This window comes from Orycteropus afer, unplaced genomic scaffold, assembly GCF_000298275.1.
Source record: "Orycteropus afer afer isolate SDZICR_OR568_19922 unplaced genomic scaffold, OryAfe1.0 scaffold00043, whole genome shotgun sequence".
NCBI classification, from domain to species: domain Eukaryota; kingdom Metazoa; phylum Chordata; class Mammalia; order Tubulidentata; family Orycteropodidae; genus Orycteropus; species Orycteropus afer.
Window position 1 is genome coordinate 10,460,258 of NW_006921630.1, and position 15,163 is coordinate 10,475,420.

At 40.5% G+C, this 15,163-nt stretch overlaps 1 protein-coding gene across 1 annotated transcript in view; it reads left to right on the forward strand.

Annotated features, from left to right (window-relative positions):
* RGSL1 (regulator of G protein signaling like 1) overlaps window positions 1-15,163 on the forward strand; it is a 136,697-nt gene that overhangs the window by 117,242 nt on the left and 4,292 nt on the right. The window contains exons 17-20 of the mRNA XM_042780519.1: window positions 5,182-5,320; window positions 5,567-5,691; window positions 9,747-9,856; window positions 13,315-13,410. Coding sequence (XP_042636453.1) covers window positions 5,182-5,320; window positions 5,567-5,691; window positions 9,747-9,856; window positions 13,315-13,410 — 470 coding nt within the window. The remainder of the gene's footprint in view (window positions 1-5,181; window positions 5,321-5,566; window positions 5,692-9,746; window positions 9,857-13,314; window positions 13,411-15,163) is intronic.

Below are 15,163 nucleotides of genomic sequence, written 5' to 3' on the forward strand. Positions count from 1 at the left end.
AGAAATCATAAAGATCTAGTAAACACTAAAATAGCAATGAAAGAAATGGTAAGAAAATCCATAAACCAAATGAACTCAGCACAGAAAAATATATAAAGCAAAGAGATCAGCACCACACACATCCCCAGCAAAATGACAGCAGTAAATTCATACCTATCAATAATTACACTGAATGTAAATGGATTAAATGCACAAGTCAAGAGACAAGAGTAGCAGAATGGAGATGAAAACATGACCCATCAATATACTGTTCATAAGAGACATGCCTTAGACAAAGAAATAAAAAAAAAAATTAGGCTAAAAATCAAAGGATGGAAAAACATATATCAAGCAAATGGCAATAAAAAAGAGCAGGAATGGCTATGTTAATTTCTGATAAAATAGACTTTAATGCAAAAACCATCAAAAGAGACATTATATAATGATTAAATGGTCAATTGATCAGTAGGACATAACCATAATAAATACCTATGCACCCAATGAGAGAGCCCCAAAATAAATAAATACAATTTTAACAGAACTGAGAAAAAAAATACACACTCCAAAATAGTAGGAAACTTTCATATACCACTCTCAATGAAAGGCACAACAACTAGAAAGAAACTCAACAAAGACACAGAATAGGTAAACAGTGTGATCAACTAACTTAACCTCCTAGACATGTACAGAACATTTCACCCAACAAAGCACAATATACATTATTTTCCAGGTCACATGAAACACTCTCCAGAATAGACCAAATTTTAGGCCACAAGGAAAGTCTCAATAAATTTAAAAACTCAGAATACTTTAAAGCATCTTCTCCGATCATAATGTTATAGAATTAGAAATCAACAAAAGGAAGACCAAGGGAAAAAAATAAAATACATGGAATTATAGAACATCCTACTTAAAAACTACTGGGTAATAGAAGAAATAAAAATTGAAATAAAAACAATTCCTTGAATCAAATGAGACTGAAAACACAATATACCAAAACCTTTGGTATGCAACAAAAGCAGTGCTAAGAGGATAATTTATAGCAATAAACATACACATCAGAAAAGAAGAAAGAACCAAAATCAATACCTTAATCCAGCAGCTCTAAAAATTGGAGAAAGAACAGCAAAAAAAAAAAAAAAAACCCACAGTCACCAGAAGAAAGGAAATAATAGATTCTAACAGAAATAAATGAGGCAGAAAAAAATAGAAATAATCAACAAGACTAGAAGTTAGGTCTTGGATTAACAAAATTGGCAAATTTAACAAAGGAAAGAAGGAGAAGATGCAAATGACACAAAAAATAAATGAAATGGGTGACACCACAACAGAACCTACCGAAATAAAAAGGATAACAGGATACTATGCAGAACTATACTCCAGCAAATTTGAAAACTTAGGAGCGGACATATTTCTAAAAACACAGGACCTACTTAAACTAACACAGACTGAGGTAAGAAATTTGAACAGACCCATAACAAAAGAATACATTGAACAGGTCATAAAAAAACCAAACAAACAAAAAAACCTCCCAACAAAAAAATGTCCTGGGCCAGATAGCTTCACTGGTAAATTCTACCAAACACTTAGAGAACAGCTGATACAGATTCTAGTCAAATTATCCCAGAAAAAGAGAGAGTACTCCTGAATTCATTCAATGAAGCAAGTAAAACCCTGATACCAAAGCCAGGAAAAGACAATACCAACAAAAAAGACAATTACAGACCAATACCCCTCATGAACATAGATGCAAAATTCTCAACAAAGTACTAGTTATTAGAATCCAACAACATATCCAAAAAAATATATATATATATCATAACCAAGTGATATACATACCAGTTATGCAAAGATGCTTCAATATTAGAAAAATAATCAACATAATCCACCACATAAATGAAACAAAAGAACTACATGATCATATCAATCAATACAGAAAAGGCATTTGACAAAATCCAGCATTCATTCCTGATAAAAATACTCAACAAAATAGGAGTGGAAGTAAAATTCCTCAACATAATTAAGGCATATATACAAAACCAACGGCCAACGTTAGTCTCAAAAGAGAGAAACTGAAAATATTTCCCTTGTGAACAGGAACCAGATAAGGATGCTTATTATCTTCACTCCTATTCAATATTGTATTGGAATGCCTACCCAGAGCAATCAAGCAAGAAAGGGAAATAAATGTCATCCAAATTAGCAAAGAAGTAAAATTATCTCTATTCACAAATGATACGATCCTATATATACAAAATCTCAACAAGAAAACTACTGGAACTTACAGAAGGATCCACCAAAATGGCAGGGTACAAGATCAACAAACAAAAATCAGTCAGAGTCCTTTACATTAAAAAAGAGAACTCAGGAAATCAGGAAAACAATACCATTCACGATAGCCACTCAACACAAGAAATACTTAGGAATAAATCTAACCAGAGATACAAAAAATGCTATACAAAGAAAACTACAAAACACTATTACAAGAAACCAAAAGAGATCTACATCAATGGAAGAATAGATTATACAGATAGGCAGGTCAGTATTACCCAAAGCAATCTACAGATACAATGCAATCCCAATCCATCATCATTCTTTAAAGAGATGGAAAAATTAATCACCAAATTTTTGTTGAATAAAAGAGACCTAATATAAAGACATAAAAAAAAGAGGGGCAAAGGAATTGAATAGACATTTCAAAAGATGATATAAAAATGGCCAATAAGCACATGAAAAGATGCTCAATACCATTAGTCATTGTTGTTGTTAGGTTCTGACTCATAATGATCACATGCACAAAAGCATGAAACATTGCCTGGTCCTGTGCCATCTTCACAATTGTTACGTTTGAGCTCACTGTTGTAGCCACTGTGTCTGTACATCTAATTGAGGGTCTTCCTCTTTTTTGCTAACCCTCTACTTTTCCAAGAATGATGTCCTCCAGGAAGCAGTCCCTCCTGATAAGTCCAAACTACATGAGACCAAGTCTCACCATCCCTGCTTCTAAGGAGCATTCTGGCTGTACTCCTTCCAAGACAGATTTGTTGTTTGTTCGTCTGGCAGTCCATGGTATAATCAATATTCTTCACCAACACCATAATTCAAAGGCATTAATTCTTCTTCAGTCTTCTTTATTCATTGTCCACCTTTTGCATGCATATGGCAAAACAAACCAAACTCACTGCCATCGAGTCGGATCCAACTCATACCGACCCCTCCTTGGGTTTCCAAGGCAGTGTCTCTATGGAAGTAGATTGCCCAAGGTGACTGAAAATGTCATAGGTTGGGTCAGGCACACCTTAGTCCTCAAAGTGATATCTTCGCTTTTAACACTTTAAAGAGATCTTTTGCAGCATTTGATTTCTTGAGTGCTCCCTCCATGGATGTTGATTGTGGATCCAAACAAAATTAGGGAACTATAAAGAGATACAACTTCACACCCACTATGGAAAAAACAAAAACCAGAAACTAGAAAATCTTGGTCACTCCTCGGAAGGAAGGTTGGGCAATCCTACTTCCGTAGTGATACTGCCTCGGAAACCCAAGGAGGGGTCGCTATGAGTCGGGGCCGACTCGACGGCACATAACAACAACAACAACATGTAAAGAAATTAGAACTTTCATGTGTTTCTAATGGGAATATAAAATAGTGCAGATGCTTTGGAAAACAGTTTGGCAGTTCCTCAAAAAATCAAACAGAGAATTATCATATGATCTGGCTATTCTACTTCTAGGTATATACCTAAAACATTTGAAAACAGGAACCCAAACAGATACTTGTACTCTAATGTTCACTGCATATTATCCATAATAACCAAAAAGTGGAAACCACCCAAGTATCCATCTACAGATAAATGGATAAAAAAAATGTGGAATATCCATACAATGGAATATTGTTCAGCCATAGAAAGGAATGAAGTTTAAATATATTCTATAACATGGATGAGTCTTGAAAACATTATGTTAAGTGAAATAAGCCAGACACAAAGGGACAAATATTATATAACTCCAATTACATAAAATATCTTGAATAGAGAAATTCAGAGACAGAAAGCAGGTCAGAGATTACCAGGGGTTGGTTGGAGAAGAGAACAGAGAGTTATTGTTTAACAGTTACAGAGCTTCTGTTTGGAGTGATGAAAAAGTTTTGGAAATAGATGGTGGTAATGGTAGCACACCATAATGAATATAATTAATGCCATTGAGTTGTACACTTAAAAATGACTAATTTTATGTTATGGAAATATCTTGGAGATACTGTGGATTTGGTTCCAGACCACCTCGTTAAAACACACGTTGCAATAAAGCTAGTCACACAATTTTTTTTAGTTTCCCAGTACATATAAAAGTTATATTTACACTATAAATAGTATAGTCTATTAAGCATGCCACAGCATTATGGAAGAGTTTGAAATACTATGGGAGTCACCAAAATGTGACAGAGAAGCATGAAGCCAGCACATGCTATTGGAAAATGGACTTGCTCAACACAGGACTGCCACAAACCTTCAATCTGTGAAAAACACAATATATATGAAGTGCAACAAAGCAAAATCAATAAAACGAGATATGCCTTTAATATATATATATATATTTGCCACAATAAAAAAAGTATTTAATTGCTTGAGATAAAAATGTTGTGTTGTTGTTGTTTGCCGTCGAGTCGGCCCTGACTCATAGCGACCCCTCCTTGGGTTTCCAAGGCAGTATCACTACGGAAGTAGGATTGCCCAACCTTCCTTCCGAGGAGTGGCTGGTGGGTTTGAACCGCCAACCTTCTGGTGAGCAGTCAAGTGCCTTAGGCACTATGCTACCAGAGCTCCTGAGATAAAAATAGTGTGTACTTAAATAAACTTTATATAAGTTGTAACTGAGTTATTTGATGGTTAGTAAAAGAATACGTTTTTAAAATAGCCAGAGAAATGGCTACAGGGCCTAGGATGGGTAATGAAGGAAGGGTGGGATAAATAAGGGATAAGTGTTGAAGAAAAACAAAGTATCACAGCATATTATCTTACTTGTGGTAGGTGCTCAATTATTATTTTCGATAGGATGAATTCTTTTTGAATGAATGAAGTCACAACCTGGCCCAACTGGTCCTGCCTTGTTTTTATGTCACGAAATAGTTCTGGGCCTAGTCCCCTATGTATTTATTGCTTTCATCTTTTCCTTGTTGATTTCCTACTTAATGCTTCTTTTTAGATTTAACAATCTGGTGAGTTCATCTCAAGTGCTGCAGGCCAACCGAGCATACAATGAAAATGACGTGATCCTAATGAAATCCAAAATTAACATCATCCTAAAGCTCTATCTGCAATCTGAGGTCCCTCCAAGACTCAGGGTAAGAGGGACTCCCACTCTGCTCTGGTCTCTTGCCAAGAAGCAGTTGCTCCTACAGCAAGCCTGAATGCTAATTATCAAGCACCTCCTAAGTCCTGGACCCACCAGATGTACTTTACCTAGCAACCCCATGAAAAGATTCTCCTGCCTTCTGGAGAGGGGTGGTCCTAAGGGTCTTGGGAGCCAAGAGAGGTTTGTTACCTTCCCCCGAGCCTCTGCTAGTGATGGGTTTTCACTCTGTGGGTAGGTGAATATCTCTGAGGCCCAGAAGGAAGCCATCCTTGCTGCCATTTTGGAGGGGCACCTAGATCGGAGCATCTTCCATGGGGCTATCATGTCTATCTTCCCCACCATTATGTACTTCTGGAAAAGGTAACTATCTTCCTTTACCCCAGGACCACAAGGTCAGGAAAACACGTTTAACTTTTTAGAGAGCTTTCTGTCTTCCTCTAGATTTCTGTATTAGAGTCTACAGTTTCATGGAGGATGTCACACACTTTCAAACGCATCTTATCCTTCTTGTTATATTGTTATATCATTCTCTCTCCTTCACACTCTCACAGCACACTGAGTCAGAAGATAAAAGGCAGAATAAGACTGAGAATCAGAATGCCTGGTTCTCACCTCTCCTCTTCTTGTGCTTGTTTGGAACATGGGTGTTGGTTTCTCTTAGGCCTTATAGATGAGAGTAGAGTACAGTTATTTGGAGAGAAAATTCTATGAAGGTTAACATAGCTATGCTTGTGCTTAAGGACCTTCATGGAGGGAGTAAGCCAGAAAGAAGTGTTTTCCTCTGCAATGCCCCAAACTAGAAAAACCAAATTCATTGCCGTTGACTTGATTCCAACTCATAGTAGCCCTATAGGGCAGACTAGAAATGCCTTAAAGGCTATAATTCTGAGGCTGTAATCTTTATGGAAGCAGACCACTACATCTTTTTCCCACTGAGTGGCTAGTGGATCCAAACTGCACACTTTTAGGTTGACAACTGAGCTCTTAACCACTGTGCCATCAGGGCTCCCCTGTATTACCCAAATCCCCATAATCACCACTGAGGAGGCACAGTTGCCAGGTAGGCCAATTTTCAGCAGGAACTAGAAATTCAGAATTTTATGTCATATCTACTAAGGTTAAAGTAGCAAATTAAAACATGGTAGGTCCACTCCTCGGAAGAAAGGTTGGGCAATCTACTTCTGTAGTGATACTGCCTCGGAAACCCAAGGAGGGGTCACTATGAGTCGGGTCCGACTCAATGGCACATAACAACAACAACAACAGGAATCTATGAAGATAAAAACATAAAAACAAAAATGAAACAAACGAAATGTCTGCAGGCCAAATGCAACCCCTGACCCACTAGTTCTTAACCTGTGCTGTCAAGGTGTGGGCTGAGGCCCTGATCCATGGTTCTCCCAGCTGGTTATTTAGTCCTAAATTCTACCATGGTTCCAATGCATATCTTCCACCTGGTGACTGGCAGTGCCAAGGGGTGGTGACCAGAGGACAGCTGACTGAAATTTCCCCGGAAAAGACTAAATGTAATGTTGGGATTATTACACATTTCAGGCTCTTAGGGTTCCCTTTCCCCTATTAAAAAAAAAAAAAAAAAATGTTACTTTATTAAAATAGAAGTGTAAAGGCTGTTACTCATCACCAACTGTTTTGGTTCTCTAGTGCTGCTCTAACAGAATATACTACAAGTAGATGACTTGAACAAACAGGGATTTATTTTCTTACAGTTTAAGAGGCTAGAAGTCCAAGTTCAAAGTGTCATCTATGGGCTGGGTGAAAGCCCCTTGACCTTGGGCTTCAGCTCTTCCTCTTGTTCCCATTCCACTGAAGCTGAAGGCTTCTCTTAACTCAGGCAGCTGCTGGCTGCTGAGGCTGAAAAACTCAAGGTCAACAAGTAAAATGGCACAGTCCAAAGATTATCAAGCAATATGGCAGGCCATGAGTTAAATAGTCCCAAGATCGGCAAACAACATGGCAGACCACTAATGACTCAGCCAAACACAGGATCCAGATGTTCCAAGGAGCTCAGAGACCTTACTCGAAGCTTTTTCTTATGTACTGGAAGCAGACCACATCCTTAAGGCAGCTACTCAGCTGCTCACAGTAGATTCCACCATGGAGTTGATCACCAGTCTCATCATGGGAAATGACTATACCAAGATGCCCAGCCACTCAAAACCAGGCTCAGCCAAGTTGACACATAACTTTAACTACCACACCAACCATTATTTTTAAAACCCTAAGATAGCACAACATTTAATGCAGGATTGAAAGGAAATGTGTTCAAGATGGGGAGTTTAGCCTTTTTAGCATCAATTGTAATCTAGCACTGATTGATTTAATTTTCCTAAATGGGACTAAATAGAAATTTTTCCTGAAAATTTTTTGAGGATCAAGAACTTCTGGGGAATACGTGTTACTCCTGACTTGAGTCAGTGCTCAGCTCCACCACCACCCCCATAAGTATTTAGGAAGTTTGGGGTTGCTTCAGGGAGGTTTTGATTCCCTAAACCTCATGCTTTAGTTGCTTCCATATTTCACTTATTAAGAGCTTCATATTGTACAAACTGAGTTCACTATATTATTTCAGATGAACCTTCCAATGAACCTATGAGGTGCGTGGGGTAAAGAATTTTTTTAAGTAATATTTTATTGTGATTTGGGTGAGTTTATAAAGCAAATTATAAACAATTCATATGCATTTTGTTCTGTGATGATAATTGCAATCTCCACAATGTAACACTGCTCTTCCCACTTCCTCCCTGTGGTTACCATTTCCATTTGTCTTCCTTTCCTATCCCTTCATCCCTTCTAAGCTTCATCTCTGGGCAAATGCTGCCCTTTTGATCTCATATGGCTGGTTATTCTAAGCGTTACTTACCTCCCTGATGTATTGTTCACTTTATAGTTCTATTGTTTGGCTGAAAGTTGAGCCACAGGAGTGAACTCAGTTTCATGTCTGAAGGGTGTGTAAGGGCCATAGTCTTAGGGGTTCCACCAGTCTCTATTAGACCAGTAAACCTGGTCTTTTTTTTACGATTGTGAGTTTTGTTCCACTTTTTTATCACACTCTATTCAGGACCTCCTATTATGATCCCTTTCAGAGTGGTCAGCAGTGGTAGCTGGGCACCATCTAGTGCTTCTGGTCTCATGGTCGTGGAGGCTGGGGTTTGTGTGGTCATGAATCCTTTGAACTACTTGTTTCCATGTGTCTTTGATTTTCTTCACTCTTCTTTCCCCTAGACAGGGAGAAACCAATAGTTGCACCTTAGATGGATTGTCAATAAGCTTTTAAGTCCCCAGTTACTACTCACCAAAGTAGGATGTGGAACATTTTCTTTGTGAACTATTTTGTGCCAATTGACCTTGATGGCCCCTGGGATGATGGTCCTGATTCCCCAGGCCTAGCAACTCCTTTCCTCAAGGTGTTTGGCTATGGCTAAGAAGTTTTCATAATTTAGGGCAAAGAATTATTATCCCTATTTTACAGGTAAGGAAACTGAGGCTCGGAATGGTTAAGGGATTTGCCTAGATCATGTACTTAGTAAGTGTTAAAAAAACAGGATTAGAAACAAGGTCTCTCATTCTCTTGACTACAAATTATGCAGCCCTGACATACTGGCAGGTCCATGATGGGAGTGAGGCCCAATTCATGAATGGAATGAGAAATCAACTGTAAAAGACTAGGTTGCACCTTTGGGAGAGGATAGAGGTCAGTAGTTGAGACCACTGGTGCCAAGGTAGCATAGAAAATAAATCAGTCTCGTTGTTGTTGTTATGTGCCGTCTCAGCCAGGACTAATCTTCAGAGAGTGCAGTCTAAAGGCAGGCTGAGAATAGGGATAACTAGGGGCTAGGGGGATCAGGGAGGAAGAGATGGAGAGTGTTCATGAGGGCTTTCAGGGATCAACAATTCTCCGGATACAGTAAGTGTGTAAATCTGAGCCCATGTGAAGAACTAGAATCCTTTCCAGGGAAAGGGGCTGTTGGAATGAGGTAAAGGGATCAAGATTCTCAGTTAGGGACAGGATGGAAACTCAGGATTGAAACTTGAGAGGAGGCCAGTCAAATGCTCTGGCTGTACCAGGTGGAGTTGGATAAGGATACCATAGACTGATGCTCACATGAACACCCTAGGGACCAACACCACCCAGGCAGAGATATAGTAGACTCTTTACAGACTCTGTTCACTGGTGGAGAAGGAAGTTCTAACATACTGCCCATGCCAGGACCTTACGGGAGCCAGGTCTGGACAAAGAGAGTCCTCAGAGGAAGAGCCTCTGACAGGCAGCACTCCAAGGCTAGGGCTTTCTGCTTCTCTCTGTTCTACACCCAACCTCTTTTCCCATGTGTCTGATGTTCTAGTCTCCTCTGCTGGTGATTTTCTCCCTATGACCAGAGCCATTCTTCTCACAGGTTTTGTTCTTGGAAGGCAACCCAATATTACTTACAGTCCAGGAGGAAGAAGTTTAAGGATAAAAAATATCCTCCTAAACCTATATTCAAGTCCCCTCCTTGGAGCGGAGGTAAGCTCCACCATGACTCATAGCCCCATTTTCCAGAGAATGAGACTTGCTTGGGAAGAAAAAGTGAGGGCCCAAGGGAGCAGCTGTAAGATATCATAGAGGTTGTTTGCTAGAGAGGTAGGCAGGGACACTCAGTTATCTGTGACTAGCAAGAGGGCACCCCACCCATGTACCACTCTCCAGGGGTAACTCCCAGGATGCTTTGAGAATGCCTGTCACAGCCTACATTGTGGGTAAAGAGATAGCGAACTGCTTCACTGTTGCTTATGAAGCCCCTTGTTCCAATAAGCTCCATAAACCCCCCTATTTGAACATCATTTATTTTATAGTGATAAGTAAGAGAACAAAAAAAAATTAAAGCTTAAGTGTGATTTTAATGTGTTAAATATATACAATAAGCCCTGGTGGAGCAGCCATTAAGTACTCAGTTGTTAACCATAAGGTCAATAGTTCAAATCCACAAAGTGGCCCTGCAAGGAAAAAAAAAACTTGGCAATCTGCTTCTGTAAAGATTAATTCAAACCTGCTGCCATCTACTCAATTCCAATTCATAGTGACTCTATAGGACAGAGTAGAACTATCCTATAGGGTTTCCAAGGCTGTAAATCTTAATGGAAGCAGACTGACACATCTTTCTTCCACAGAATGGCTGGTGGGTTCGAACCACTGACCTTTTGGTTAGCAGCCGAGCACTTTAACAACTGCACGACCAGGACTCCTGTAATGATTATAGCCTAGGAAATCCTATGGGACCATTTTACTCTGTCACGTGGGGTCACCATGAGGCAAAATTGACTCAACAGCACTGAAAAATAGTAATAGCATCTATAGATATATACATACAAAACAATATACAATATATACATATTATATATGTAGTGTTGGTGAAGAATACTGACTATTCATGGACTGTGAAAAGCATGAACAAATCCGTTGTAGAAGTACAGCCAGAATTCCCCTTAGAAGTGAGGATGGCGATACTTCATCTCTTATACTTTGGTCATGTTATCAGGAAGGACAAGTCCCTGGAGAAGGACATCATGCTTGGAAAAGTAGAGGGCCAATGAAAAAAAAAAAAATCCTCAAAGAGATGAATTGACAGCATGGCTGCAATGACGAGCTCAAGCAGAGCAATGATTATGAGGCTGGCGTAAGACTGGCCAGGGTTTCATTCTGCTGTACGTAAGGGTGCTATGAGTTGGAACTGACTTCATGGCACCTAACAACAACAACATGTATATGTATACTTTTTCTGAAAGCGTAGGAAAAAAGCCTTGGAAATAAAAAGTATTATATTTTTTGCCTTTCTATATTGTCTACTTTTTATACCAAAACCAAACCCAAACCCACTGCCATACAGTTGATTCTGACACTTATGACCCTATAAGACAAAGTAGAACTTCCCATAGGGTTTCCAAGGTTGTAGATCTTTTCGGAATCAGACTGGGTTTGAACTGCTGACATTTTGATTAGCAACTGAAGGCCTTAAGCACTGCACCACCAGATCTCCTATATTTTATACACTAAGTATGAATTAGTCAGGAAAAAAGTGAAGGACAAAGAAAGAGGAAAGCGGTCCTTTTGGTGAAGGACAGCTGTGGAAGGATTAAGCACTAAGACCAATGTTAGCATGCACCCTTAGTACAGATGAGTTACACCCAGTTCCTTTCCCTGTCCTGGGTACTTCTGAGATCAAATTTGAACACTAGGGAATTTTGATGACAAGGAGGAGGGTACAGTACCTGGCAAAGGCAAAGGTAGATGTCCCTGCAGTGGAAAGTTCTGGGGACCAACAAGATCAGGTCTGTGTATCTGGGGGCAATGCCAACATCAGAACAAAATGGTGGTAGGACAGGAGTATTAAAAACAGCAACTAGTATTGTGTGTATGTGAGAGAGAGAGAGACATTACTGGTTGTTGACACACACTGGTTTGTATACAAAGAGGCAGGGATGACCCCAAAAGCCCCCAGAGAATTCCCAACAGCTGGCCATATTCCTCTTCCAAACAGGTTGCTGGGAAACAGCTTGTGTATAGTTTGAATGTCCAGGGTACCTCTATGCTATTGGAGTCCCCTCTTATCTCTAAACTGTGGCGTAAGATGAGAAACTGTGCAAAAGAGGTTCACAATATGTGTTTGAGCCATGCATATGTGCATACTCAGTGACCTCGCAACACAAAAACAAAACCAACACAACAGCAGCCAAATGCCCCATTATGGAGCTGAGCAACCTGCTGCTTCTGCGCAACCCTGCTCAATGCCTATATCTAAGTTCCACAGTATCCACCCCATCCTCCTACCAGCTCTTGTGAACAAGTATTCTGTCCCCTTCTTGGAGTGCAAAGGTGGGCCCTTGAGATCTAAATCAATCATAGCCTTGCTTGAACTGTTGGGAAGCAATGCTGGCTCACTGTTGAGCTCTTCCCAGCCCCTGCCTGTCCCCACCCCTCTGAGAGGGTCCTCACCTCACTAGGAAACCAATCACCTCCCTCCTTGTCTGCAGCAGCCTGATGGTCAATGAACATTATTTAGGATCCTTGTCTCTGCCTTGCAAATGTCACCTCAGCAGACGAAATCAGCAAGCTCTTCAATTGTTAGCTACTGTTGAGTGGACCCCAACTTGTGGCAATCCCATTCACAATAGAATGAAAAACTGCCATTCCTGTGCCATCTCCATGATCATCTGAAGATTGAACTGTTGTGATCCATAAAATTTTCACTGGCTGATATTTGAAAGTCGAATGCAAGCCTTACTTCCTAATTTATATTAGTCTGATGCTTCACTGAAATCTGTTCAGCATTATAACAACATGTTAGCCTGAGCTGACAGATGAATGGTGGCTGTGTATGAGGCAAAGGCCGGCAATCAAACCTGGGTCTCCTCCATGGAAGTAGAGAATTCTATCACTGAACCACCACTGCCCTTAATCTCTTTAGGACATGGGCTAAATGTCCCCCTGGGCTGGAGAGCTATTTAGGATGGTGGTGGAGGTGGAGGAAGAGGAAAGGAATAGTAAGAGAAAAAAGAGAGACAGGTGGCCAGTTGGGCAGGAAAAGTATGAAAATGTCCCTAGTAGAAGCCAAAGAGTTCACAGTGTTTGGTTTATTTCTTACATCTGAGCTCCAGGGAAGTAAATCCCCAAATGTCTTCTGGTATCAAAAGAAGAAAGAGCGCAGCAGTGTTCCCTGAATTAAATGCTTAAGTCATTTGGGTTCTAGGCCTGGAGATTCTTCATGTGTGGACTGAGTGACCTTAAGCACATTGTCTCCCCCTCACTTGACCTCAGATCCCTCATCTGAGATACAAACGGTTGGATTTACCTGATGTTATCACACTAGCACCCTGTAACATAAGGAATATGAGGAAACCACTTTCCTTGCTTATGTAGAATTATTTACTCTGTCAAGTGTTGCTATAAAAGTTTTGAACGCCCTCTGTCCCTTCTTTCTTTCCCAGGAGACCATGCTGTCCTGAGGTTCACCCTTCTCAGAGGTATTGAGTGGTTGCGCCCTCAGCAGCGAGAAGTGGCAGCAAGTCCAGTGGTCCAAAACTGTAAGTTTAGAGTGGGAACTCTATTGGTATTAAAAGTCCACTGCTCGATTAGAGGGTGATGTAAGGCCAGAGTATCCAGTCCCATTATTGACCATGAAGGAACTAAGATTCCCAAATATAAAGTGATTTGCTCAAGATCACACAACCTGTGAGTGGCAGAGATGGGCCAGAAAGTGGGTCTCCTGATAACTTGATGTTATCACACTAGCATCCTATAACATAAGGAATATGAGGAAACCACTTTCCTTGCTTATTTAGAATTATTTACTTTGTTAAGTGTTGCTGTAAAAGTTTTGAATGCCCTCTGCCCCTTCTTTCTTTCCCAGGAGACCATGCTGTCCTGAGGTTCACCCTCCTCAGAGGTATTGAGTGGTTGCACCCTCAGCAGCGAGAAGTGGCAGCAAGGCCAGCGGAGCTTGCTCTTTGCAGGGCTCTATCCACACACAGCTCTCATTTGAATAATCTTAAAGAGTCTTGATTCTTGCATAGCCTGGAAAGGCAGGTGCCTCAAACTTCTCTAAACCTCTGCTGATGCCTCTGCCTATTGCCAGGCATTATATGCATCTTTATTAAGAGACAATCATAACATCCCAAATATCACTTTCCTACCACACTGAGACCACCTGCTGGTTTGATAAGGACCTCTGTGGTGGTTATTCTTGTGTGTCAACTTGGCTGGGCCTGGTTGAGTGGCTGGGCAGCTGAATGTGGTCATTCCCCATGGTGAGATTGGTAATTAACTCCATGGTGTAATCTATTGAAGCAGCTGAGTAGCTGCTTTGGATATGTGGTCTAAGCACATACCCAAAGTATGTGCTTTGGGTATATAAGAAACAGCTTTGGGAACGATCTCTAGCTTATGGCACACTTGGACCCTGCATGTAGCCTGTCATGCTCTGCTGACCTTGGGTCTTACAATGAACTTGAATGAATGGCCTGTCGTGTGGTTTAGTAACATCTGGACTATTGAGTTCATATCAAGGTATCAGCAGGACTGCATTCCTTTTTGGAGCATCTGAGGGAGGATCTTATTTCTTGCTAAATTGGCAGCATTCAGTCTCTTGAATAAATTCAGGGAATTCAGTGTGATGGTTCTTTGGCAGTTGTAGGGCTAAGGTCCCCCTGTCAGCTAAGAGCTATTCCCAGCTTCTAGACGCTGCCTACATACCTTGGCTCATGACCTCCTTCCTCCATCTTCAAAGTTAACAAGAGTGGATTGAATCCCCTTCACACATCAAATATCTTCTTCCATCACTGCATCTCTGTTGGCCACTCTTCTACTTTCATCTTCTACTTTTAAGGGCTCGTGTGATGATAAATAATCAAGAATACTCTCTACATTAAGGTCCTTAATTTGATTCCACCTGCAGAATTCTTTCAGCTGTGTAAAGTAACATATTCACAGGCTCCAGGGGTTAAGGTAGGGATGTCTTGTGGGGGTGGAGGAGGAGGGACATTATTTTGCCTACCACAGTCACAAGACCACTTTCCCAGAGAATCTCTGTGATATGATTACAGCCTCCTAGAGCCCTGGTAGCATAGTGCCTAAGGCACTTGACTGCAAACCAGAAGGCTGGTGGTTCAAACCCACAAGCCACCCCTCAGAAGGAAGGTTGGGCAAACCTTACAAGACATTCTAAAGGGAGTCCTTTGATCAGAGAAAATAGCAAATAACAACCGACCATTAATACACAAGATAACATAACCCAGAAACCACAGCAACGGACATATCCAAAGTAAAATGAGCTTACAA